This window comes from Pelobates fuscus, chromosome 3, assembly GCF_036172605.1.
Source record: "Pelobates fuscus isolate aPelFus1 chromosome 3, aPelFus1.pri, whole genome shotgun sequence".
Lineage (NCBI taxonomy): Eukaryota > Metazoa > Chordata > Amphibia > Anura > Pelobatidae > Pelobates > Pelobates fuscus.
Genome location: NC_086319.1, coordinates 291,929,070 through 291,954,244, shown reverse-complemented (window position 1 = coordinate 291,954,244; position 25,175 = coordinate 291,929,070). Strand labels below are relative to the sequence as shown.

At 40.5% G+C, this 25,175-nt stretch overlaps 1 protein-coding gene across 1 annotated transcript in view; it reads right to left on the bottom strand.

The window, feature by feature from the left end:
- Nucleotides 1-25,175, bottom strand: part of KCNU1 (potassium calcium-activated channel subfamily U member 1) — a 105,348-nt gene that overhangs the window by 32,420 nt on the left and 47,753 nt on the right. Inside the window, exons 5-6 of the mRNA XM_063445599.1 lie at nucleotides 13,660-13,722; nucleotides 9,132-9,271 (exon numbers count right to left, since the gene is read on the bottom strand). Of these exons, the coding sequence (XP_063301669.1) occupies nucleotides 9,132-9,271; nucleotides 13,660-13,722 (203 nt within the window). The remainder of the gene's footprint in view (nucleotides 1-9,131; nucleotides 9,272-13,659; nucleotides 13,723-25,175) is intronic.

Below are 25,175 nucleotides of genomic sequence, written 5' to 3'. Positions count from 1 at the left end.
TTTCACAGCATCCAGCCATTTATTATTGTGGCGAAACCAACCTCGCCACTTTGCACTGGAGAAGCCTGGTTGCTCGCCTGCTCCCTTTAGACTATGGCCCTGCAGTTCAAACCTTTATTTTCCCTGCAGAAAGGCTTATTCGTGCCTTTCTGCCGGGGTGTTCGGTAGATTCAATCAGCCGAACAAAGTACCGATCTAGGGACCACCTGGGAACTGGAGTGTGCAGTCAATTAACCACCCAGCAGCTGCAGTTAACCACAGCTTAATTGACAAACGCTGGGTGGCCTTTGTTCGTTTGCCGAACACGTGGCAGCGGCCATTTTAGCTCCCGAACGGCCAGCGGTGTTCAGCGCCCAAACTATGGAACTGAAAACGGACACTTAATTTCGCGAACACCGCTGAGCCTCCAGCATCCTTACCTCTGCATTAGGTAGTGGAACCGACTGACTGTTCATTCGGTAGTTTGACAGTATGAACAGCATCACCCAAGATAGCCATTCGTGTAACGAAAGACTATGGGAAAGACTTTGGCTCCATGGCGATTGAACTGTATGTATGTGATCTGAGCGCCATTCGGGAATAATGTGCGCTCAGATCTAAGCTATCTGTGGATATGTAGGAGGTGTATGTTTTATATGTTAAATGTAACCGTATGTAATTTGGGGTTAATGGAGTTTTGCCTCTGTCTTTGGAGATAATTGGATTACTTCCTAATTATCTCCAGGGCAGAGAGGAGGGATTGTAATGCATTGTGGGATTGGTGAAATGTGTACGTCTGTGATTGGTTCTTGTATCCTTTGTGTCCCAGTCTCCCATCTGGTCCCCTAGGCGAGTGTCCACCAGGTGGGAGACCTGCACAAAAGCCGGGCAGTTAGCCCCAGTAAACCAGATTCTGCTTGACCCTCAAAACAAAGTGTCGTCTTGTTCTTGGGGGGAATTGGATTGTATGCCGATTGCCAGGAGTGTAAACCTTTCGTATGGTTTTTCCTGTTCGGCTGCTTCCTGTGTTTGTGTGTTTCCTATTCGGGAGTTGGTGACTTGGTGCAGTTTGCAGTTCGGGAGATTGGTGATTGCAGTAGCTGATTGTCTATCTGGAAGGGGATTATCGCCTAAACGGTTTTTATCCTCTTGTGTGCAAATCGGTCCGTTACAATTATTATTATTATGATATTTATGTAGCTTTCTTTAAATTCCGCAGCGCTTTACAATGGGTGGACGAACAGACATGTAGCTGTAACAGACAAGTTGGACACACCGGAACAGAGGGGTTGAGGCCCCTGCTCAATGAGCTTACATGCTAGAGGGAGTGGGGTAAAATGACACAAAAAGGTAAGGATAGTATTAGACTAGTGACAGATGCATACGAGGAATCAGTCAAGAGCTATTAACAGTTCAATTGATATGCTTTTATGAAGAAGTGGAGGTAGACCTATCATTATCCAAGTCTACTATAAAGAGAAGATTTCACAAGAGCAAATATAGAAGGTTCGACATATAGTGCAAACCATTCATAAGCCTCAAGAATAGAAGACCAAATTAAATATTGCCAAAAAAGCATCTAAAAAGCCAGCCCAGGTCTGGTACAGCATTCTACAGCATTAGACAGATTAAACTAAGATCAACCTGTACCATAATGATGGGAAGAAAAAAGTATGGAGAAGGCTTGGAACGGCTCATGTTTCGAAGCATACCACATCATCTGTAAAACACGGTGGAGGCAGTGTGATGCAGTTTCGGACTGGGAATTAAAAGCAGCCCTGGAAAAAAATATTTACCAGCCCCATAATGCGTCGTGCCAGCATAGTGCGGATACAGAGTTAGAAAAGAGAACTTAAAATTAAAAATTATTACTCCAACATAAAAAAAAAGCACTCATAGGCTTCAAAATAAACAAAAGTGCTGATTTATTTTAAGCAGACGTGCCTTTGCATGTAATCAATGTTTCAGTCCAACTACCTTGACATATTAAGGAAAGCTTGGTAATGGGACTGAAATGGTGAATGTATGTAGGGCACAACAGTAAAAAATGTACGGTATCTTGTTTATTTTGAAGTCCTGTGGGTGCGCTCTTCACTTTAAATATGTTATTGTGCTGGAGTATGCACCTAGCAACAAGACTGGGCCAATATCTGCTCATTACAGATGGTACATATTAATGACATTTCTCTGTGTATTATGCATATATAAATGTACATTAATATATGTGTAAATATAATAGGCATAATTATATTTATATATATATAGAAAACTAATACACACATTAATATACATGTCATATACCAGTGGAGGATCCAGAGTCTGATCCCGGGAGGGGCACTTGTAGATTATTTAAAGAAAAAAATCCATGCACAATAACCACTACTGCTCTGTGTAGTGGTTATGGTGCAAGGAGTGCCGGGACCCCCTCACAGAGTAAGTAGTCAAACCGCTTAAGAACAGTTTGACAACTTACCTGGGGTCTGCTGGGATATGGGGCTGTAGTAGGGTATAGGAGCAGTGGTGCAATGTGTGAGGGGTGTAGTGTGTGTGAAAGGTTCAGTGTATGTGTGTGTGGGGGGGTGTAGTGTGTGAATGTGTAGGGTGTGTGGGGAAATGTGTGTATGGTGGGGCTGTGAATGTGTGTGTGTGTGTGTGTGTGTGTATGGGGGTCTGTGTATGTGTGGGGGGGGCAATGTGTGCATGGGGGCAGTGTGTAAATGTGTATGGTGTGTGTGTGGAGGCAGTGTGTGTGTCTATGGGGCAATGTGTGAATGTGTATGGTGTGTGTGTGGGGGCAGTGTGTGTATGGGGGGCAGTGTGTGAATGTGTATGGTGTGTGTGGGGGGGGGGCAGTGTGTCTATGGGGCTAGAGTTCACTCTCAACACTGCGACCACCAGGAATTCATGGTGGTTGCAGTGGTGAGAGTGAACTCTAGCCCATAGCTCCAAGGCTAGAGTTCACTCTCGTGAGAGCCAGAGCATTGCCTTGGTAACCGCGGCAACGCTCTGAGCTTGTGCGAGAAGGACGCAGAGGAGCTGCAGGCTGTGCTCCCGGGCCCTCTCTTTCTCCCTCCCCTGCCGGCTGCCCGCAAGGTGCCTGTGGAACGGGGAGGTAGATCGGCTGGCAGGGGAGAGCCTCATGGGGGGGAGGGTTTCCCCTCTCCTTCCCAGTCTCTCTCTTCCCCCTCTGCCTCCTTTTCCCCCTCCCCTTGTGTGTCTCTCTCCTTTCCCCCTTTGCCTCTTTCTCCCCCTCCCCTTGTGTGTCTCTCTCCTTTCCCCCTCTGCCTCTCTGTCTCTTTCTCCCCCCTTTCCCTGTGTCTCTCTCTCTCTCTCTCTCCCCCCCACATCTCTCTTCCACTCTGTCTCTCTCTCCCCCACATCTCTCTTCCCCTCTGTCTCTTTCTCCCCCCTTCCTCTCTCTCTCCTCCTCTGTCTCTTTTTGCTCCCTCCACCATCTATCTATTCCGCCTTTTTCTCCCTCTGTGTCTCACTCTCCCCCCTTTCCCTGTGCCTATTCCCCCTCTGTTTTTCCCCCTCCCCTTGTGTCTCTTTATTCATGTCTTCCCCTCCCATTTACCTGAGAGGAGTGAGTGGGGCCGGCCGCATTCCACGCTGGAGCTGCCGGGCCAAGTGGCAGCCTCACCGGTCCGGCGGCACTCCTGTCACTAATGCTGACTCACTGAGGGCTGAAGGAGGAGGGAGGAGAATGTCTCTCTACCATGCTCCGCGAGTCAGCATTAGTGACAGGAGTGCCGCCGGACTGGTGAGGCTGCCACCTGGCCCGGCGGCTCCAACGTGGAATGCTGCCGGTGGCCGGCCCCCTCAGAGTGTGTGCCACTGGACCGGCCACCCGGTGGCACATACATGCTCAGCGGAGCCCCCAGGTATCCCGGTGGGCCAGTCCAGCCCTGGTGTGATGGCATGGGCATGCATGGCTTCCAATGGCACTGGGTCACTTGTGTTTATTGATGATGTGATAGAAGACCAAAGCAGACAGATGAATTCAGAAGTGTTTAAGAATTTACTGTCTGCTCAGATTAAGCCAAACTCAGTGAAGTTGTTTAGATGGCACTTCACCTTACAGATGGACAATGACCAAAAACATACTGTGAAACCAACCCAGGAGTTGTTAAGACAAAGAAGTGGAATATTCTTCAATGGCTGAGTCAATAACTCAGCCGTTCTCAACCCATTGAGTATGCATTTCACTTGCTGCAGATAAAACTTAAGGCAGAAAGACCCACGAACAAATAACAATTGAAGACAGCTGCATTAAAGGCCTGGCAAAGCATCACAAAGGAGGAAACACAGTGTCTGGTGATGTCCATGCATTTCATGTCTGGTGATATCCATGCATTTCAGACTTCAATCAGACATTGCCTACAAAGGATTCTCAACATAGTATTAAAACACATTTTATTTATTATTGTGTTAACTTGTACAATTACATTTGAGCCCCTAAAATAGACTGTATGAAAATGGTTGCAATTCCTAAACATTGCATACAATGAATTAAAGCAGAAAGTCTGTACTTCAATTGCATCTCAGTTGTTTCATTTTAAATTCATCGTGGTAGTGTACAGAGACAACATTATGAAATTGGGTCAGTTTCCAAATATATTCAGACCTAACTGTATACACACTGAACAAATTTATAAACACACTTTGGTTTTTGCCCCTATTTTTCATGAGCTGAACTCAAAGATCTAAGACTTTTTCTAAATACACAAAAGACCTATTTCTCTCAAATATTGTTCACAAATCTGTCTAAATCTGTGTTAGTGAGCACTTCTCCTTTGCCGAGATAATCCATCCACCTCACAGGTGTGGCATATCAAGATGCTGATTAGACAGCATGATTATTGCACAGGTGTGCCTTAGGCTGGCCACAATAAAAGGCCACTCTAAAATGTGTATATGTATACATGTAATCTTTCTCTCTCTCTCTCTCTCTATATATATATATATATATATATATATATATATATATATATATATACACACACACAGAGTACTGAAACATCTGCACAGTATATGGCTGGACATGCCTAAGTCCAGATGGGAGATACCACAAAGGGTAGTTGAGAATAGCAGGACTAAGATCCTGTGGGACTTCAAGATCCAGACAGACAAGCAAGTGCTGGCCAACCAACTCGACATTGTGTTGATAGACAAGGAATGGAAGACTGCAGTTGTGGTGGATGTGGCAATACATCAGGAAGAAGGAACACGAGAAGGAGGAGAAATACCAAGGACTGAAAGAAGAACTAAAAAGGATGTGGAAAGTGAAAGCAGTAGCAGGCAGTAGTAGTCCTAGTTGTGATAGGAGCACTCGGGACTGTGACTCCCAAGTTGGGGGAGTGGTTTCAACAGATTCCAGGTGGGACAACTGAGATCGCTGTCCAGAAGAATGCAGTTCTAAGAACAGCTAAGATACTGCGAGAACCCTCAAACTCCCAGGCCTCTGGTAGAGGACCCGAGAATGACCCGAGAAGGAATAAACATACCACCCAGGAGGGATGAGAAAATCTAATTAAATATTATTAAAAGTACAGCTTGGATGGTAAAAAAACAACAATAGTAATTTGTAAGATTCATTTGATTATCTCCCATACAAGGCTCAGGAGTGTACAAGCTACTGGGTGGCTGACAGTAAATCAGCACTTGATATAGAGAACGATTCAAATTGTAATAAAGAAAACTTGGAGGTGTCTCTAGGCTGGTGCTCTAAAGTTACACCTGTGATTGGCCACTACTGCTTAGCTAGGATGAGTGCTGCTGCTGATGTTTTAGTCTTTTTATAATATATATATATATTGCTATTTTGCAAGTGATTAATTACTTTAACGTCTCTGCTTTTCCTGCCTTGACATCAGATATGAAGGATAAACTGTGTGTCTTTAACTCTGGCATGTAAGACTCCACAATGCCTCTGACATGTAAAGAGACAGCAGCAGCGAATGGGAAGATAACACATTGAACATAAATATAAAATGAAGTATGACATCTGATGTGGAATTATTTAGTTGCTCGTAATATCTTCTGACAGACATTTGACTAATTGATTTACTCACACTTCCTGATTCATTTTCACTGAATATTTAATGAATGAAACAATTTCTTTTCAAATAAAAAATAAATTAATTTAGCTCCTTATAACAGTGTTCCCTTGCACACCAAACCTCAGACAGTTTTTCAGGGCAGCCTAAAGTAAACCCTGAGCACTGCAGAATTACCTGGCAGTATTACCCTTTACAGCTTCAACTGGATAGCTGGTTTTAAGACAATACTACTCTTTTACTACTGTTTTTGTGTTGTATCATCAGCCTACCGCCTACCCCGTGGTCTTCATAACAAACTCTTTTGTTCTAACACAATTGTATGACTGAATTGTAACTTAATTATTCAAACCTTAATTTTCTACCTGCTACAAAACGACACACACAATTGTACTTATAGTTAGTATTTACAAGATGGAATCAATATGGCTTCCAAAACTTTTTCTACTGAATTGATGAGTGCACTCAAAGGTATATTTTATATATACTTATAAATAATCATATGCAGACAAAAATGAAACGTGTGTGTAATCTGGACACCAATAGAATAGTCTGATGAAATGTCACATTTTGAACAGTTTAATTCCAAACAAAATACATATTAAGATCAGTAGTACCTGACTCAATAAGATATCATGCCCTGTTCAATACCATAAACCTGTAGATACTTCCTTTTTGGAAACAACGATTTTAAAGAAGTGTGATTCCCCAAATTGATGCTGTTATCTATAGCCCTAGAAAACAAGACAATACCCAGGAATATCTTTTAGGCCCTAGACAATTTGATGGATAAATGCAAAGCAAATGGGTGACATCAGAAACCCTGCTAGAGCATAATAAGCATGTCTCAGGGATGTATACTCAAAAAATAGGGCACATTTTCAACATGTCCCAGATCTTGACATTATCTCATCAGCATCTCATTAAGAAAGAGGGGGAACTATACTGCAAACTAATAAAGACAGACAATATATATTTTCTATTACACACTTATCATTAGTCATTCCAACTCTAATTGATTTGTTTATGTCAACAAACAACTTGGGGTAGGGGCACTGCCCCTCCTATCCTTGTGGTCATTGAGTTTTATACCGCTGAAACAGTGTACAATAAGCCCACTGCTGATACAACCAGGGTCGTAAAGATCACAACTCTGACCAAGCCTTGATATTCCACCTGGCAGAGGACCCATCAGCAGGCAGCTTACTTAATTTACAATATGCTCCCCTGATGCTGCCCTGCACAGAGTCCATCGCCAGACACCACTTCTCCAGCCAGGTCCCAATGAAAAGTGCAGTTACATTTTTATTTAATATATTTCTAACCAGACATATAAAAAGGATTGGGTCCAGTGGTATATTGCATGGTTTGCACCTCCTGCTGATACACTCTATAGTATCCTCTCCCTTGTGGCTCTAGCGCTCAGTTAGTGAAGCAGGGAATTACCAATGATATGTTTCCTGAATGTGTGTGTGTGGCAGTGTATGCATGTTTCTATGTATGACAATGTACCCCTGTATGTGTGTATAGCAGCACACATTCACATGCAAACATTACAGACAAACACAACCCTTACATTAACACTACATAAAAAAATGTGCATTCAAACACCAACATTACATACACACCTACGTTTAAAAGCTAACCCTACAAACTATCAGACCCCTTCATTCAAACATCAGCATTATACACACATACACAAACATTCACAAAAACATATTTCATACAAAAACATGCCTATATTCACAGATACTGCTGATAAATAAAAACCCTTCAAGGTTGGGAAAACAGTCGATCAACAGCTGGTAAAGCATCATAGGATTTGTACGGCAGCTGAAGTTCTACCTATTGGTCACTTCTGCTATGCTCTTCTGCTATAGCGGGCAACCAAAGTGATTCTTGCACGGGGGCCCTTAGGTTTTAAGGTTTCTAGTTACGCCCCTGAATAAGCCTACATTAACTTTGTTTTTAAGGACAACATAAATTGCACAGGTCTAAGGGAATTCCTTAATACAAAATAGTGGTCAAGCTGGTTGAAATTGCGAAAATAAGAGTGGATGGAGGATTTCTCATGATCAATTCTAAACTCTTCTATATAATTAGATATAAATTATTAATGAATGCTTTGAAGTTGCTTAAATAATTTAGAACAGTAGTAAAGGCAGTGAATGGCAGTGCCTGGCCATCCAAACTATATTAAGCCGTTTTGTCAATCTGGGATAATTAAAAAATGAGCCCAGGAAAACAAAATGCTTAATCAGAAGGTATTTATTTTCATAAAGGCCATAAAGACTTCTGAGAACAATTAAAAGCTGAAATTTACCCACAGTACAAGGAAGATAAAAAGAAAAAATGTTTATCATATAGCTAAAATGAAAATGGAATTGTTATTTATAAATTCAGTTGGGGTTTGACCAAATAAGGTATAAAAACACAACTATATATATATTTAGTTTGACGTTACCTGTGTAAATGGAGAAAAAGCATAACTCATACAACAAAAACAAAATATACTATTATTGACTTGAACAAAATGCCTTAATTTCAAGCAGAGAACTGTCAGCACCTGTTTCCCAATACACACATATACAACAATACTGTTATATGTTAAAGCTGAAGGTGAATGTTATGTGACTCACCAAGAGAGTCTATCAGGGGTTATCAAACTGATGTTTAACCTTTTGGGCTAGTTAAACCAGAGTCTATGTTGGAAAACAGATAATTGACATACAGTTACAATCAGACTCAAAGCTGGATCAAAATTTCCCAGGGCCCTAGGCAAGATACCAGATTGCCTCATCCTCTAGATCCTAGGACTCTGTTTCTGTGAGTGTTGTGTGTGTTGGCTGGGTGTTGTGTAGAGTAGGCTAGGAGCTGTGGGAGGGGGGCTGAACCCTTTCTAATCCCGGGCACTAGATGGCATACGCCGCTTAATGGGTAACCTGGTACTGATCTGCCAAAGATCTTCCCCTGTTGACTACTTAATCAGGTTAGCATTGGAACCAGCATATGCCCATTATTTTCCAGTTCTTTACCCTTTTCACCCACTGAGCAGAGACTCTACATTTTAATAGGAGAATGAAGGTGACTTACCATGGACATAAGTGAGTCCAGAAAATCTTCAGAAAACACAGACCCAGAAGCAAATGCAGCTGTAAGATAAGGATTTGTCTCTGTGCACTGAGATTGTCTAGCGACATCCTCATTAATAAAGGTAACATCTGATGCTTGCTCTGTTACAAAACAATAGAAGAACATTCTGTGTGTAATTAATAGAGATCATACTAATGTACACACGCCATATCACGCAAAAACAAATCTGAGAAACAAAGTTGCACTTGGATGAATAGAAGATTCAAAGTAACAGCTCCTTTGTCACTAAGGCTAAGCAATAAAATTACATGTCATTATAATATACCCTGAGATACAATGACCTATCATAACCTCTATAACTGTACTTAACTGCAAATAAATAACAATAAAAATATCAGTTTTGTGTGTTAAGTAATGAATGGTGTTATAGAAAAATACCCTGAATGATCTACAATGACCTCTAAACTTGGACTTAGCTACAATTAAGAAACAAAGAATTACAGAAATAAAGCCATTCTCAACCAATATATAGATATACATTTTATATGTTATTTTTAATGTTACTTTGGTAATCTAAATCCTAATGTAAGGAGGAGTGCAAGAAGGCATCTCTCTGCTATGGGATGGAGGAGATTTTTTACCTTCACCGGGAGTTTACTAATGCTGATTGTGTATAGAGAAACTGCTTACTTGACATAGCCTTCATGTATATTTTCAGAGCACATTGGATAAAAGGCTGAGTAGAAATGTCTATATTAAACTGAATAAATCCCTGAAACAACAACATATTAAAAAGGTCGACTAGACATAGGTAGATAGATTAAAGGTGGCGGCAGGATATGTTCAGATATGTTTTAATAAAAAGGAGCAGTTGGTTCTGAACCTGCTGTGTACATTTCCAAGCAGGATGCCCACATCTTATACCTAGAACATGCTGAAAGGTAGTGCTGCGTGTAAGGCCCTTTATCAAACACCAGCTTCTGCTCAAATGTCATGAGGTGGTTTACATCAAGGATCAACTGGATGTAATTGGGACAAACCTTCCGCCTATCGATATTCCCTACAACACCAAGACTGCTCCATCCTATTAACAGCAAGTCTGAGCATATGTCTTTATGTATGCATTATTTTACCAGCAAGTCTGCTACACTATCACATCAGCTGGATTCTAATGTACCAATTTGGAATGATATTTTACGTTTCTGGAGTTGTTAAATTAAATATTCTGAAGCACTTCTACGTCATTACAGTCATGATCTGATCAAATGGTAACTAGTGCATTGAGTACCATGCTTCAAATATGCAAGATCAGTGTTGGGACTGAGAGCTATCTAACTTGTCTCAGTTTATGTGATTCCACTTAAAATAACAAGGTCCAATCATTACATTATAATGCTCTACCAGAATATAGAACATAAAGATATATAATTTTTCAGGACAAGTTGAATTCAAATGTGTGCATGTTGTATGAAAATTCAAATATTATAAAAAAAACAAACCTGAATGCTAAAAGGGATGAGCCCATTATATTAATATACTTGTAGGACTTTAAATGAATGTAATTTCTGATTTAAATTGTATAATTACTTCAACAACGAAAAAAAGAACAACATGAACAGACATTTAAAGTAGTACAATAAACATGTGTAAAGTGACATGCAACCTATTGCTTGGTTGATAACATATAACTGGGTCTGTGTAGATTTGGCTAGGCCTACAGCAGCAGTGTGGACCACTGCCATTTAGAATGTCATTAGATTGCAAGCTCATTTGGGCAGGGTCCCCGTTATCCATTGTTGCTGTGTGGCATGCATGTTTTGTTAGTATTAAAAGTTAGTTTTGTTTCCTATTGTAAGGCGCTACATAATGTGTTGGCGCTATATAAATAATTGTACTTGCTATTGGGGGTGCTCAAAAGGTAGATACAAAGACATTATAGAACTACAACTTCTACTATCTAAATACTGGCAAAACATCATGGAATTAGTATGCTCGATAACATTTGTAGATCTATCTTTTGGCCACCTCTGACAAGCTCTTGACAAAATCCCCATTGTGACTATCCTTATTCTAATAGATCAGCAACCAAATGTATAAGATTGCTGTAGGCCAGATGTTGTGGAGTACATCACCTCTGATGTTCCCAGCATTATTGATGTAGGAGCATTATGGGATATGTAGTCCACAACTTTGTGAGTGCCGAACGCTGCCTACCACTAATACAGATTTTCAATCTACAATCTCTTGATGCTTTTTTTTTTTTCTTTTTGGAAGGGCTTACAAAGAGGTAAAGGGAGAATTAAGAATGACACACAAGGAGGCGGAAATGCACACACAAGGAGCTGTGAGGGTCAGGATGACATACAACAAAAATAGCATTTTGAGGGTGTCTGCCAGCACACAATTCTGTCCTGATTGCCGAATAACGGAGGTATGAATCAGCTGCAGAAAAAAAAATGTGTCACATTTGTGCTACTTTTATGCGGTGTATATTTCTCCTCGTTAAGTTTTCTTCCTGCCTATCACTTTCTCTATGTCTGTATCTACTGTTCTACTGATAAGTCCCTTGGCCCTGGCCCTGCCTGTGTGGTTTTCCAAATGAGAACAAATCTGTAATGTACCCTTTAAATGCCACATATCATGCACTTTGGTTTAACCCTAAAGAGGGTAGCACTTTCATTGAAGGATTGTGTAACAGATGCAGGATGACACGGATCTCAAATCCTTCCCTGTAGAGCTGTCTGCTCTGCTTTGGTTGCAGAGTGAGGCAGCCTCCCTGTGCAGTCACATAACAGGCTGTGCCATGTAACATTAATTTGACAAGCATCACCTCCAAGCGCGTTGGAACCTTTGGAGGGCTCCTAATTAAACCATAGACACCCGTCGCTTTTATTTGTGAGGTGGTTTCATTGCTAATACACACAAGATGATTTAATTAGTGGCATGCGTGCTGATTAACAGCGTTTAGCAGCAGAGTCATCGGTAACTGAGGAGAAGAAAAGCTAAAATAACAAGCGTACATTTGCCAGGTCACAGACAGGCATGTACAACTGCTGGATCCAGGGTAGAATGAAGGATCTGACAGCCTGTATGAAATGTAACTATTGGAGCAGCATCAAACCTCAGGTTGTGTAGATACCTTAACCCTCGCTAGTATTATGGCAAACAGATTTTACTGACCTCACTTATAAAGAAAATGTACAGTGAAGATGTGGATTGCGAGATATACAATGTTCTCCTGAATATATATATATATATATCCTACTCAGGCTATAAAATGAAAAGTGCTAACCTCACGCTGTAAATGTGTTATTCTGACTGATGGCATTCGATTATTGTTATTTTGGGACTAGCAAGTGATTAAGAAAAAAAAAATGTCCACAGCAGCTTATGAATTGTATATATTGCAGGGCAGCACTTTCATTTGCTGTTCATAATGAAGAAATTTTACGTGTAGAGGAAACAGATTATGAATTTGGCAGCACTACATGCAGGAAATCAATCATTTCAGTACATCCCTGCAGTATATGTTATCCATAAGTGGATAATGTACAGAGTACAGCACTGACGTCGGTCGCTTGCAGATGAAGCACTAGTAGTTGAAAATGATACACCAGATCAAGTTGGTGGTGGCCACAGGGGACAGTTTCAGGTATTTAAGATCTATTTTTCCCTGCACCCCGGGCCTCCGCACTGCAAGCGGAGAAGTCACCATTGGAAGTCACTACAAAATATGCAAAGACTCTAAAAAGTGTCAGAGCTGCTTAAACTAAAGAAGGAAAGAATGTGTGAATGATAAAGCATTAAAGTGACACTATAGTCACCAGAACTCAATGTAGTAGCTCAATGAAGTGGTTTTGGTGTATGTAGCCTGTCCCTGCTGGCTTTTCAATGTAAACATTGTGTTTACATTGCTGCCTAATAACACCTCTAGTGGCAGCACTGGCGTTCAGCATCTCCGCGCTCTGCATACCCTGCCTTTTACACACACACACGACCCCTTTACACACAATCACATCACCACAAACAGCCGGGGGCAGCTCCTTTTGTGTATGTGTGCATTCATATGTGTGTGTGTATGCACGTAATGTTTTACATTACATTACAATATGTTAACATTGAAAGAGGTTTCCAAGCTACTCCAATGTCCTTCATTCATGTCTAGCCTCCTAGCATGCTTGGTTTACAGTTGGCTAAGCATGCATTGAATTTTGAATTGTGTTAAACATGAATCATGTCTCTGGCCCAGCTAGTCAATGTTACTTATATCACATCACATGGCTTCTCACCCATGCTTTGACATTACATTAACCCGTTTCATAACCCTCCTAATTCTCAAATACCTTTTTTATGATAGTGATTTTCATCTACTACTTGCTTGGACTTGCCTAGGCTACCTCTTCATGTTTACTAAGCATTGAGAAATTGAGCTTGCTCAGCTTCTAAGAGGAACTTTTAAACTCATCCTTATTAATAATGCAATGAGCACATTTACTCTTGTGAATTTACCACTCAAAGAAAGACTTACTCAGCTCTGTGATAACAGGAATCTTAGATGCAGGGCCATTCTGAATGGGCACACGCAGGAAAGCTGTGAATGGCAAAATATGAATACAAAGCTTATTAGCTAGAAGAAAGGACATAAATGGTTAATTACATGGAATATCAATTACCAACAAGACTGGAAAATGTTTTATAGAAATCTAAGAAGGCTAGCTTATGAAGTCCTTATTAAGGCAGACAGGGTTATTTACGAAATTGAGAATTGTCAGGAATTGAAAGTGAATTTAAAATTTCAGGTCAAAGTAATTGAACCAGAATTATAGCTGCCTGGGAGAATTTCTCCAGTACAGCTTTTGCCTTAAATTTGAAATTCACATTGAATACACTTTGAATTCCTGGAAATACCGGTAACTATGAGAATATTTATGGAAAAACTCCTGTTGACTACATTTCTTTGTATTCCCGGTGCAATCATAAAATATTTATGAAATAAAGTGTGGATTTATTTTTTTCACGTATAATGCATTTTTTTTTTTAGCAAAATGTATTAATGGCTTAAGCCACTTGAGCAACATACTGTATGTATTTTCACATGTGATTCATAATACATGCTAATGACCATCCTGTTATACTCATGCCAAAAATCGGTGTAAGATCTCACAGAATTTTTCCTTCATGCACTGACATGACCCTTGGCTGATGAAACACCAGAAGCTATAGAGGCATGGTGACAGGGAAAATGGCAGAGGAGGGAAAATGTTAGGTAAATATATCCACTTAGGTAAATATATCCCCTTAACTACTTTCTCATTGGGTGCCATGATACAAGTGTTACCTTGGGGGTAGTTCTGGTAATTCTTGCTCCATATGAAGTTCTCTGATAATTGTTTTTGACACCTTTTGGCAAGTACACACCCAAATCCTCAAAATTGAAAAAGTCATAGTCACTTTTCTAAACTGTGTAATGTCATGTGCATTGAGTGGGCAGGTTATCATTATCAGCCTTAATGTCTCAATGTAGTATTTTGTGTTTGAAGACTCTATTGTTTGCATTGTCTCTAATTGAATGGTTGCATACATAAGGTGAGAAGAACGGAATCACACCATTTAGGATAGAAGCAAATATGGAGAAATTTTCTATTGTGGACACTTGCATATGGCCATTTGTACAGAACGCTCTTCAGGAACCACTGAGGAAAATAAATTATCATTATATATATAAAAAAACAGAGAACAAAAAGTTCGATGTCTCTGGGTGTACACCTGTGCAGACAACCCCGGGTGACCCGATGAAGTAATGCCAAGTGCCTACTCAGAGACTGGTGTACCAATTTGAGACTCCAGATGTCTCAAGAAGGGGCATAACCCCATATATACAAAATCAAACAACAGAATGCCTGTCTAGCTAGATTAACAGGGAGAGAGGTTTCTTAAATTTAAAACTAGCAGTCCGAATTTGACTGCTATTAATACTGCATACCTTCCTCAATCTCCCTTTACCTCTGTACTAGCTCCATTTGGAGCCTCTGTTTACTCTGTATCTATTACTATTTTTGTAGGAGGTATTTATGGTTGGGACTTGGGGATTTATACTCATCTCCTTATAGGATCAACAGGGAGAGAGGTTTCTTAAATTTAAAACTAGCAGTCCGAATTTGACTGCTATTAATACTGCATACTTTCCTCAATCTCCCTTTACCTCTGTACTAGCTCCATTTGGAGCCTCTGTTTACTCTGTATCTATTACTATTTCTATAGGAGGTATTTATGGTTGGGACTTGGGGACTTATACTCATCTCCTTATAGTGCACTATATTAAAGCTGATAATTAGGGGTGAGTTGTTGTTGCCATAGGGCATAATGTATCCCTACCTATACATACCCTTCTATTGACAGGCATAGAACTCTAGTATCACCTGTATATACTTTATTTTTTGTATCTAGCAGCATTTTTATGTATATACTTCATTTTGGTATTTAGCAGTATTTTTTTCTGTTCATGGGTCTATAGTGATACCTTTAGTGGTTCACAGTAACACCTATAACCTACAGCCAGCATTGCAATTTTAGACACTACCGCTATAGAAATTTCCAGAGATGCGGTTAGTTTCAATTGATTTCTTGAACCTGACCACATTTGTCCTTTCTGTTGTTTCATTATATATATATATATATATATATATTTTTTTTTTATTTCCAAAAAGAAGAATAAAGGAGTTTATTGAACAACTTTGTGTGAATAACAGGAAAAAAAAAATCTTATATATACATTTATATCTGTATGTATACAGATATAAGACTGCAGGTGACTGCACATGATATGACTTTTGTTTTGACTATTCCACGTGTATAATTTTTTAAATTTCTGCACTGCTGACCTATCACCCACATGATTGCGTCAGAGTGGAAATAACTCGAATATACCAGGAAATAGGACCAGCTGCCCAATTTAACCCTTTGTTCTTGTGTCAATATTTTCCCAGAGTTAAGTCATGGGTCTGCGTGAAAACATTGGCTTGTTACAGCAGTATTGCCTAATTGTAGATTAATACTGTACATTTAAACTTCAGTGGCAGATTAAGGTGTCAGGATTAATTATTATTACATGTTTGGAATATGTCACAATCTATTTAGATCACAGGCTGCATTTGCTAACACGCTTCAGCCGTGTGCTGTCACTCTGCTAACTGACACGCAATTGAGAGACAGTTAAACTTTTCCACGGAGACAGGGAGCCGAATATCATATGCAACAGCTTTTAAAAAAAAAAAAAAAAAAAGTAATTGGCAGGTAAGGTGGGAATGAGAAAAAGAGAGAGGTAAAGACTGCTTAATCTACTTAACCGTATACTGGCCATTGGCAAGGATAGGCCATTTTTAGAAATATAAACAGTATATTGAAATACCCAGGCCTTAAACTGGGCTCATCTTCTTATACAGGGGCATACTATGCTCACAAAACAGGGTATTGCTTAACAAGACTTCTTACAATGAAACTTGACATTTTACCTCAAATCGCTCCAAGTCTGAATTTGCTTACTAAGTCCATTTCTGTTTAACAACATTGCACTGGTTTATTTGCTGGTATTAGTGTATTGAGATAAACAATAAGAATATATGTGCACATATTCTATTACTTATTTGTATTATTTTTAAAGCCCCACATATTCTGCAAAGGTGCACAATAATTAGATGAAATATCTGCGATGACGAATATGTAAAATGGCTTGCATCTATAAAGTTTTGAAATGGAACCAAAAGTAACAAGAAACATTTAAAGACTGTGTGAGTTTCTATTTATGAGTCATGTAAGCGCTTTGTTAACCAACACAGACATTAGCCATACTGCACGGTTTCTGCTCCAACAATATGTTCTGATATGAACTAATTTTTGATGCATTAAACTTATATCTGTGTTTTACAAATTGTTATGGTTGCTTCATACCTTCCAAAATTTTACATGGACAAAAAGTGACACTTGAATTGTAGGGGTGTGAGTGGGGGTAAGGTCAGGAGTGGGGCGGTACTGAGAAATTTTAAGTGACTTACTAATAAAAATGTATGAAAGGAAAATGTAATGTACACAAAAACAGTGTAGCTTGTATAAACTGGTTTCTAAACACACGTATTGTAGTTTAAAGACATATTACAGTGATAAGAGGGACAATCGGATAGAAAAGAGGAACATAGAGATATGGGTCTAAAACAGGGATTTTTTTTTTATAAATAGGGACATTTGGGAGGTATGTTACTCTAAAACAATAAAGATTCATGAAAATAATTCCACAAATTTAGAAAGACTACATTAATTAACACTGATGATGCAAAAGTGCATGGCAACTCCCCCTGCCCCCCCCCCCCCCTCCCAAATCATATTTATTAACAATTAAAAGAGTAAATGGCAGGAAATTCAAGTATCAATCAAGTTGAAAGTGTTTCATGTCAATCAGGTCTTCCTCGCTGGTTTAATTAAAACTTATGTAAATATTTGGATCATGACAACATCACGGCCTTAGCCAAATAAAACCATAAACAAATGTGTCTTTCTGTATTGTGTGGATTCTTTAGTAGTAGTATTTACTATTGCCTGTCAGGCATCTGTCTCTTTTTTGTCTGAAGAGTTTATATTTTATTAGCAGTGTATAGTTGTGTTGCGTGTGTATAAAGTGAGTAAAGTAGGAGTTGAATGCAAATAAATGGAATATGAAAGAAATTCAATAAAAGTGTGTTGGCGCTTCTTAAGACTATAAATTGTAAACACTGTTTGCACAAAAAAATGTTTCCCTTAAATTAAACACCTTAAATTAAACAAAACACGCGTATATCAGAAAATAATAAAATATGCACCCAATGTGTGTATACACACACTGAATACTTATTGTATAACTGGAATGATATGATGATTAATATTATTAATATTGCAGCAAGTGGTTATCATATCATTCCTGTTGCACAATAAGTATTGTGTGTGTGTTGAATGCATGTTTTCTTTTCTGATACATCTGTACGTTGAATAACCAGAAACAAGCTATTATTTTGTTGATAAAATGTTACCATAACATCCCAACCTTCCTGATTAGCCCAGCTTGGGTACACTTCCACAAGCAGGGTGCACCCCCCCTATAATGTCAACAGTGTGAAGTAAGCCTTGCAGAGAATAATCATAATAACGACACATATATTGTATAAAAATAAAAAAAGACTAAAGGGACAGGACATCCTGACCCAGAAATCAAAAGGGGACTAAGTGGGTAATATGGGCAAAACCCAGATAAATCATTAAAATTCCTAAAGCGGTTTTATTAAGTAAGGGCCAAAGTGCCAAAATCAATTCCAATATAGGAGGTAATATTACAAGTATTTTAATCTTTATTCGATACTCAGCGTTAGACAAATAATTACACATTAAACGTGAAACCAAATAAAATAGTGATGCAAAAAAAAGTGTAAGTGACAGAAAAAGGATAAATTAAAAAGGAGCAATCTAGGGAGCCTGCCTGATATGCCCTACGTATAGCTGCTATAAAACTACCCTGTAGCTATTCAGGTTTACAATGTTAAATATAGAATATCTTGGAATAAAAATGTAGCTACTAGAGCAATTGTGAAACAATAGGAAACAGGTCAGTATATACACAGGATTGTTAAGTATCCAGTATAGCAGTACATTTAGAGCAGGTATAAGAAGTGTAGCTTTAGTGTAGAAAAGGTATCTGGGATAGGTACGGACAGCATAGAGCCTAAGTGGGTGTTATGTTAGAGTAACCTCCCCTCCAGGACCAAAGCATGCCATTTCCCCAGATACTGTAACACTATGCTTAAATATTTCCTCCCCACACTAACTAATAACAGGATTAACCAATCTCAATATCTACTTTTACAAAATATATTGAGAGAAGCCCTGACTCCCTATGCTTATCCTGCAAATGGCTAGCTGCTTCAAGGCAACACTAAGTAAAAAAAATATCAGGCTACATAGAAAACTTTATTAAAATAAGAAAATAGCCTAACGGCAGCGTCTAGCTCAACACGCATTTCGGCGATATGTTGCGCCATTTCATGTGGGTAAATCTCTGGTGTTTTGAGAGTTGATATCCGGGTGATTTTTTGAACACATCTATTGTAGTTGCTGTGAGGAAGAGCAGTATAATACACGTAGGGAGTTAATTGGTTTTCCCGATCACTCATAACTTGCGTAAGGAACAATAAAATATTATGTATTTTCAATAAATATAAATGTGTTTGTACCATGAGAGGGACACATTGAAAAGGATGTCTATCGTGAAAAGAGAATTCCATTTGAATAACTATGTTCAATAAAATCCTTATGCTTCAAATCCCCTTAGTAAAGCTTATCCGGCTATATTCTCAGCCAACTCAAAGACTGCTGAAACACTACCTTCCTAAGTCACACACACTTTTAACATGCAAACTCTGAGTAAGCACTAACCTAGTAATACAGCTCAGTCCCCCAGGTTTACAGACTCTTTGCTGACATAATGCATTTCCTCAGCTGAATTTATGGTACATGACGTGAACCATTTTAATTTCCCCTTCATTAAAATCTCTTTCCTCTGATTCAGTATGCCTTTGTATACATGTGCCTGCCAGATATGAAAGAGTTAATGAAAATCTACAGGCTTTTACCGATTCCTGAGGGATGGTAATTTAGTTTTTTTTTTGGTAATGCAGTTTAATTTTTTTTTTTTTCTTAAGCTGCCAACATAAGGCAAGTAATTGAAAGTGAAGGTTTGGATACAGAGAGCAGGGAAAGTGTTCATCCCGTGAGGTGTTTAATAAAACTCGCATTCAATTACAAAGAATTACATTACTAGGGAGACTGGGAGAATGCTTAATATTGCATGTTCACTCCACAAAGTCTGGGCTGATGTCAGAAAGGGGCAGAGACAGCCATCCAAACACATAAAACTGAATAAAATGCCTTTGTGGTAATAGTTTAGCTTTGATGCAGTAAAAAAGAAAAACATGATTTTTGTGTTAATGATTATAGAACTTTTATTCAAGTATTAGGCGCATGGCTCAGTACTGTAGACTGGAGCATGGAAAATTATTAATAGAACACACTATTAAAGTTAGAGGAGTTAGGGGCTATTGTTAGACAGTCACATTATCTCGTATTGAAAACAATAAGTCCTATGTTCTGAATCTCTGAAATTTACAATTAGGCAAAAACATGCCTTGATGTAAAACAGTTGGCTATTAGGTATGCATGCTTTCATATGCTAGCTTTGTGGGTATGTATGCAGGGCCAGATTAAGAGCCCAGTGGGCCTGGTGCTGACAAATATGATGGGCCTAATTATAGAATCTTATCGACCAAATACACTAAAACACTCCCAAGCGTCATATATTTGATGGAGATGGTGCTGGAGGGAAAGAAAAAAGCAGCTATAAGAAAACACCTACCCTATGCTAATCTCTCTCTAACAGTGGTGTACACACGATCCATGGGGCCCCAGTGCGAAAATTGATCCCCTAGCCTCCTACCTTTGGTAGTGCTGAGGAGATTCCAGATTTCCCTGGGGTCCAGTGGGGCTGCTGAGCGGCCGGTCCTGCAGACGGCGAGGGAGCACTGATCCTCCTGTTCAGTTCCCTCGCGCGGTGCTTACTGATGCCGGAGCCAGAGTGACATCATATTCCGGCTACAGCATCACTGCGGTGCGCGCGAGGAAGCTGGGCAGAGAGCGCTCAGGGGAGAATGCTCCCTCGTGCGCCCACCAGCAAAGTGACGCCACTACGAGCCTCGGGGGGCCCTGAGGTGGCCAGCTCCTGGGCCCCCCAGGAGAAGAGGCTGGCAAACTGGCATACATACCCGGGTTGCAGGGCGGCCGGGCCCCTTGGTGGGCCGGGTCTGGTCGCAACTGCGGCCCCTGCGACTGCGGTATGTACGCCAATGCTCTCTAATTTATGTTTTCATCTTTAAAGTAAATCCATGACCCCTAACAGCAGTGTACAGTGAAGCAGGAAGTCAATGGGCGTGGTAAAAGGGTATGCCATGGACGCAAATCACGTAACCTGCCAAAAGGGGCGAACATGCCCAAAAAGGGGGCATGTCTGCCCAAAGAATTAGAAGGCCAGCCTGGCATGAATGCATGTCAGGCTGCCTGCCAATCATGCAAGCTGGCCAACTAAGAACATACTATGCAGACAGCACCCTGAGCTTGGCATAAATGCGTCTAATGATGCGCTCGCTCAAAGCTTTCTAAGGACTATCCCCTAGCACTCGCTGGTCCACTTGTCTCCTTAACTTCTTACTAGCATGCAGAAGCTCCTGGTATATAGTCTGGGACAGACAAATGCTGCATCTAGTGAGTGTAGAAGAAAGGGGACATGCCACAGTGTTAGAGAGACCAAGGTCAGCATTACCTTAACTAATTTCATTGCCAGCCAGTTCACACAAGCTTTGTTCCCATACATCCCTCTTAAGTTTCCATACTTAACCAAGAGTATGTGAAAAGTAGTTAGGGTTGCCACCTTTCTTGGAAAAACATACCTGCCTTAATAATTAGCATAATTAATTATGTATGGGTGACATTACATGATGTAAATCACAAGGAGTGACACAAGAGAAAATGCTGTAAAATCACCAAAAAACTACTTACAATTTGATTCTGCTGTATAGATGGATTGCTCCCAGTGTCTCCCTGTCCCCCAGTGTCTCAAGTCTCCTACTGTCTTAGAGTCCCTATGTATCAGTGTCGCCATGTCGCCCAGTGTATCAGTGTCCCCTAGTCTCCCAGTGTTCCATGTCTCCCAGTGCCCTCGTGACTCAGTGTCCCCATGTGTTGATTACCCCAAGTCTCACAGTGTCCCTATGTATCACAGTGTCTGAGTGCCCCATGTCTCCCAGTGCCCCCATGTCCCAGTAACCCCTAGTGTCGTGTCCCCAGGTCTCCCAGTGACCCCATGTATCACAGTGTCCTTATGTATCACAGTATCTCAATGCTCCATGAATCCTCGTGTCCTCTCGTGTCTCCATGTTGTCCAGTGTCCCCCAGTATTCCCATGTCTCTCAGTGTCCCCTAGTGTCTATATCCCCATGTCTCCCAGTGTCACCTAGTGTATGTGTCCCCATGTATCCTAGGGTCCCTATGTCACTGAGAGACATGGGGACACTGTGAGGCATGGGGACACTGAGACAGGAGACATTGGGAGACCTGGGGACACTGAGAGAAATGGAGACATTGAGACACTTGGGGCACTGGGAGACATGGGGACACTGGGAGACATGGGGACACTGGGAGACATTGGGACACAGACACTAGGAACACTGGGATACATGGGGACACTGAGGCACTTGGGAACACTGGAAGACATGGGGACACTGAGACATTTGGGGACACTGGGAGACTAGGAGACACTGGGAGACTAGGGGACACTGGCGGAGACACGTGGGGACACTGTGAGACTAGGGGACACTGGGAAAATAGAGGACACTTAGCGACATGGGGACACTGAGACACCAGGGACACAGACACTAGGGACACTGGCTGGGAGACATGGTGACATTGATATACTTGGGGCACTGGGAGACATGGGGACACAGGGAGACATGGGGACACAGACACTAGGGACACTGAGACACTAGGGATACTGGGAGACATGGGGACACTGGGAGACATAGGCACATTAAGACACCAGGGACACTAGGAGACATGGGGACACTGAGGCACTAGGGACACTGGCTTGGACACATAGGGATACTGGAAAACTAGGGGACACTTGAAGACATGAGGACACTGAGACACCAGGGACACTGAGACACTAGGGACACTAGGGACACTAACTGGGAGACATGGGACACTGGGGGACATGGGGACACTGCATCCCTAGTGTCTCAGTGTCCCCATGTCTCCCAGTGTCCCCAGGTGTCTCTGTGTCCCCAAGTGTCTGTGTCATAATATCTCCCAATGTCACTTAGTGTCTCAGTGTCCCCATATCTCCCAGTGTCCCCAAGTGTCACAGTGTCTCCAAGTGTCCGTATCACAGTGTCTCAGTGTCCCCATAGCTCCCAGTGCCCCCATGTCTCCTTGCAGCCTTTCCCCCCATCCCTCACTTTCCTGAGCTGTAGGCTGTCTCTGCAGGCTGGGAGTTGCTGTCTGGACTCTCTGTAGCTGCTCCCCTGTGGATCAGTGAGTAGAGATAGGCAGGGAGGGATATACTATATATACATTCAACAGAAAACTTCACTTAAAAAATGGTTTAGTTGCCTCAGTTAAACAGAGACCTGCCTAAAGTCCTGATTTGTCCCATTTCCTAAATAGTCTATAAAAAGCTGCTATATAGTAATTCTTACCAGCTAGCTGGATTACCAACTAATACGGGGTAACCAGCATTTTGGCATCCATTATTATTTCATTTTTATTGTAATCAGAGGCAAAGTAAGGGAATGAAGCTTTCAGGGACAAGTCCTTTACTTGCGCCCAGAGGCGTAACTAGAAACCACGCGGACAGAAGAAAAAATAGCACAGTCACTAAAAAAGGGGGACAAAACATGTTTTAGATACATAAATGAGAAAAGGAAAGTAAAACAAGGATTAGTTAAAAATAAAAGAAGGAAGGCAGAGAGAAGAGGATAAAGGTCTAGCTGAGAGCCTCAATTAATATTTTTGTACAATATTTACAGATGAAAATGAAGGAAAGGGACCTCAGCTAGGAAGGAACACAAATAAGTTACATGTGAGTTTACAGAGGAAGAGGTTCTATTTCAACTGTCAAAAGTAAAGACAAATAAGTCGATGGGGCCTGATGGAATGCACCCAAAGTTATTAAACGAGCTTAGTGGTGTACTAGCAAAACCATTAACTGATTTTGTTAACCAATCATTGTTTACGGGAGTAGTCCCAGAAGACTGGAAATTAGCAAATGTTGTGCCCATTCACAAGAAAGGTAGTATGGAGGAGCCGTGTAACTATTAGTCAGTAAGCCTTACTTCAGTAGTGGGAAGAGTAATGGAAACCATGTTAAAGGACATGATTGTTGAACATATAACATCACATGGATTTCAAGATCAGAGACAACATGGGTTTACTTGAAGGAGGTCATGCTAAACTAATCTAATAGATTTTTTTTTTATTGGGTAACTAAAATAATAGATCAGGGTGGTGCAGTAGACATTGCTTACCTAGACTTCAGTAAGACTTTTGACAATGTCACAATTAGAAGGCTTATCAATAAACTGCAATCTTTAAGTTTGGATTCCAATATTGTTAAATGGGTTGTAGTCAATGGAGTATATTCGAAGCATAGTCTTGTTACCAGTGGGGTACCTCAGGGATCTGTACTTGGACCGATTCTCTTTAATATTTTTATTAGGGATATTGTAGAAGGTCTTGATGGTATGGTATGTCTTTTAGCTGATGATACCAAGATATATAACAGGGTTGATGTTCCAGGAGAGATAAGACAGATGGCAAACTATTTAGGTAAACTAGAAAAATGGTCAGAGTTGTGGCAACTGACATTTAATGTGTATAAGTGCAAGATAATGCATCTTGGATGTAAAAACCCAAGGTCAGAGTATAAAATATTTGATAGAGTCCTAACTTCAACATCTGAGAAAAGGGATTTAAGGGTAATTATTTCAGATAATTTGAAGGTAGGCATACAATGTAATAGAGCAACAGAAAATGCTGGCAGAATGCTTGGTTGCATAGGAAGATTAATTAGCAGTAGAAAGAGAGAAGTGCTCATGCCATTGTAAAGAACACTGGTGTTACCTCACTTGTAGTATTGTATGCAGTACTGGACACCGTATCTTCAGAAGGATATTGATACTTTGGAGAGAGTTCATAGAAGGACTACTAAACTGCGGGCCCCCACTGCTCATACATACCACTGGATCACCAGGGAATGCCATAGCCCCCCCCTCCCCCGATCTTACACAAATTACATCCCTTCACAAACACACAATCTACACAAAAACACACACACTCTGCATTATATACACACACCACACACACTCTGCATTATATACACACACTCTGCATTATATACACACTCTGCATTATATACACACACTA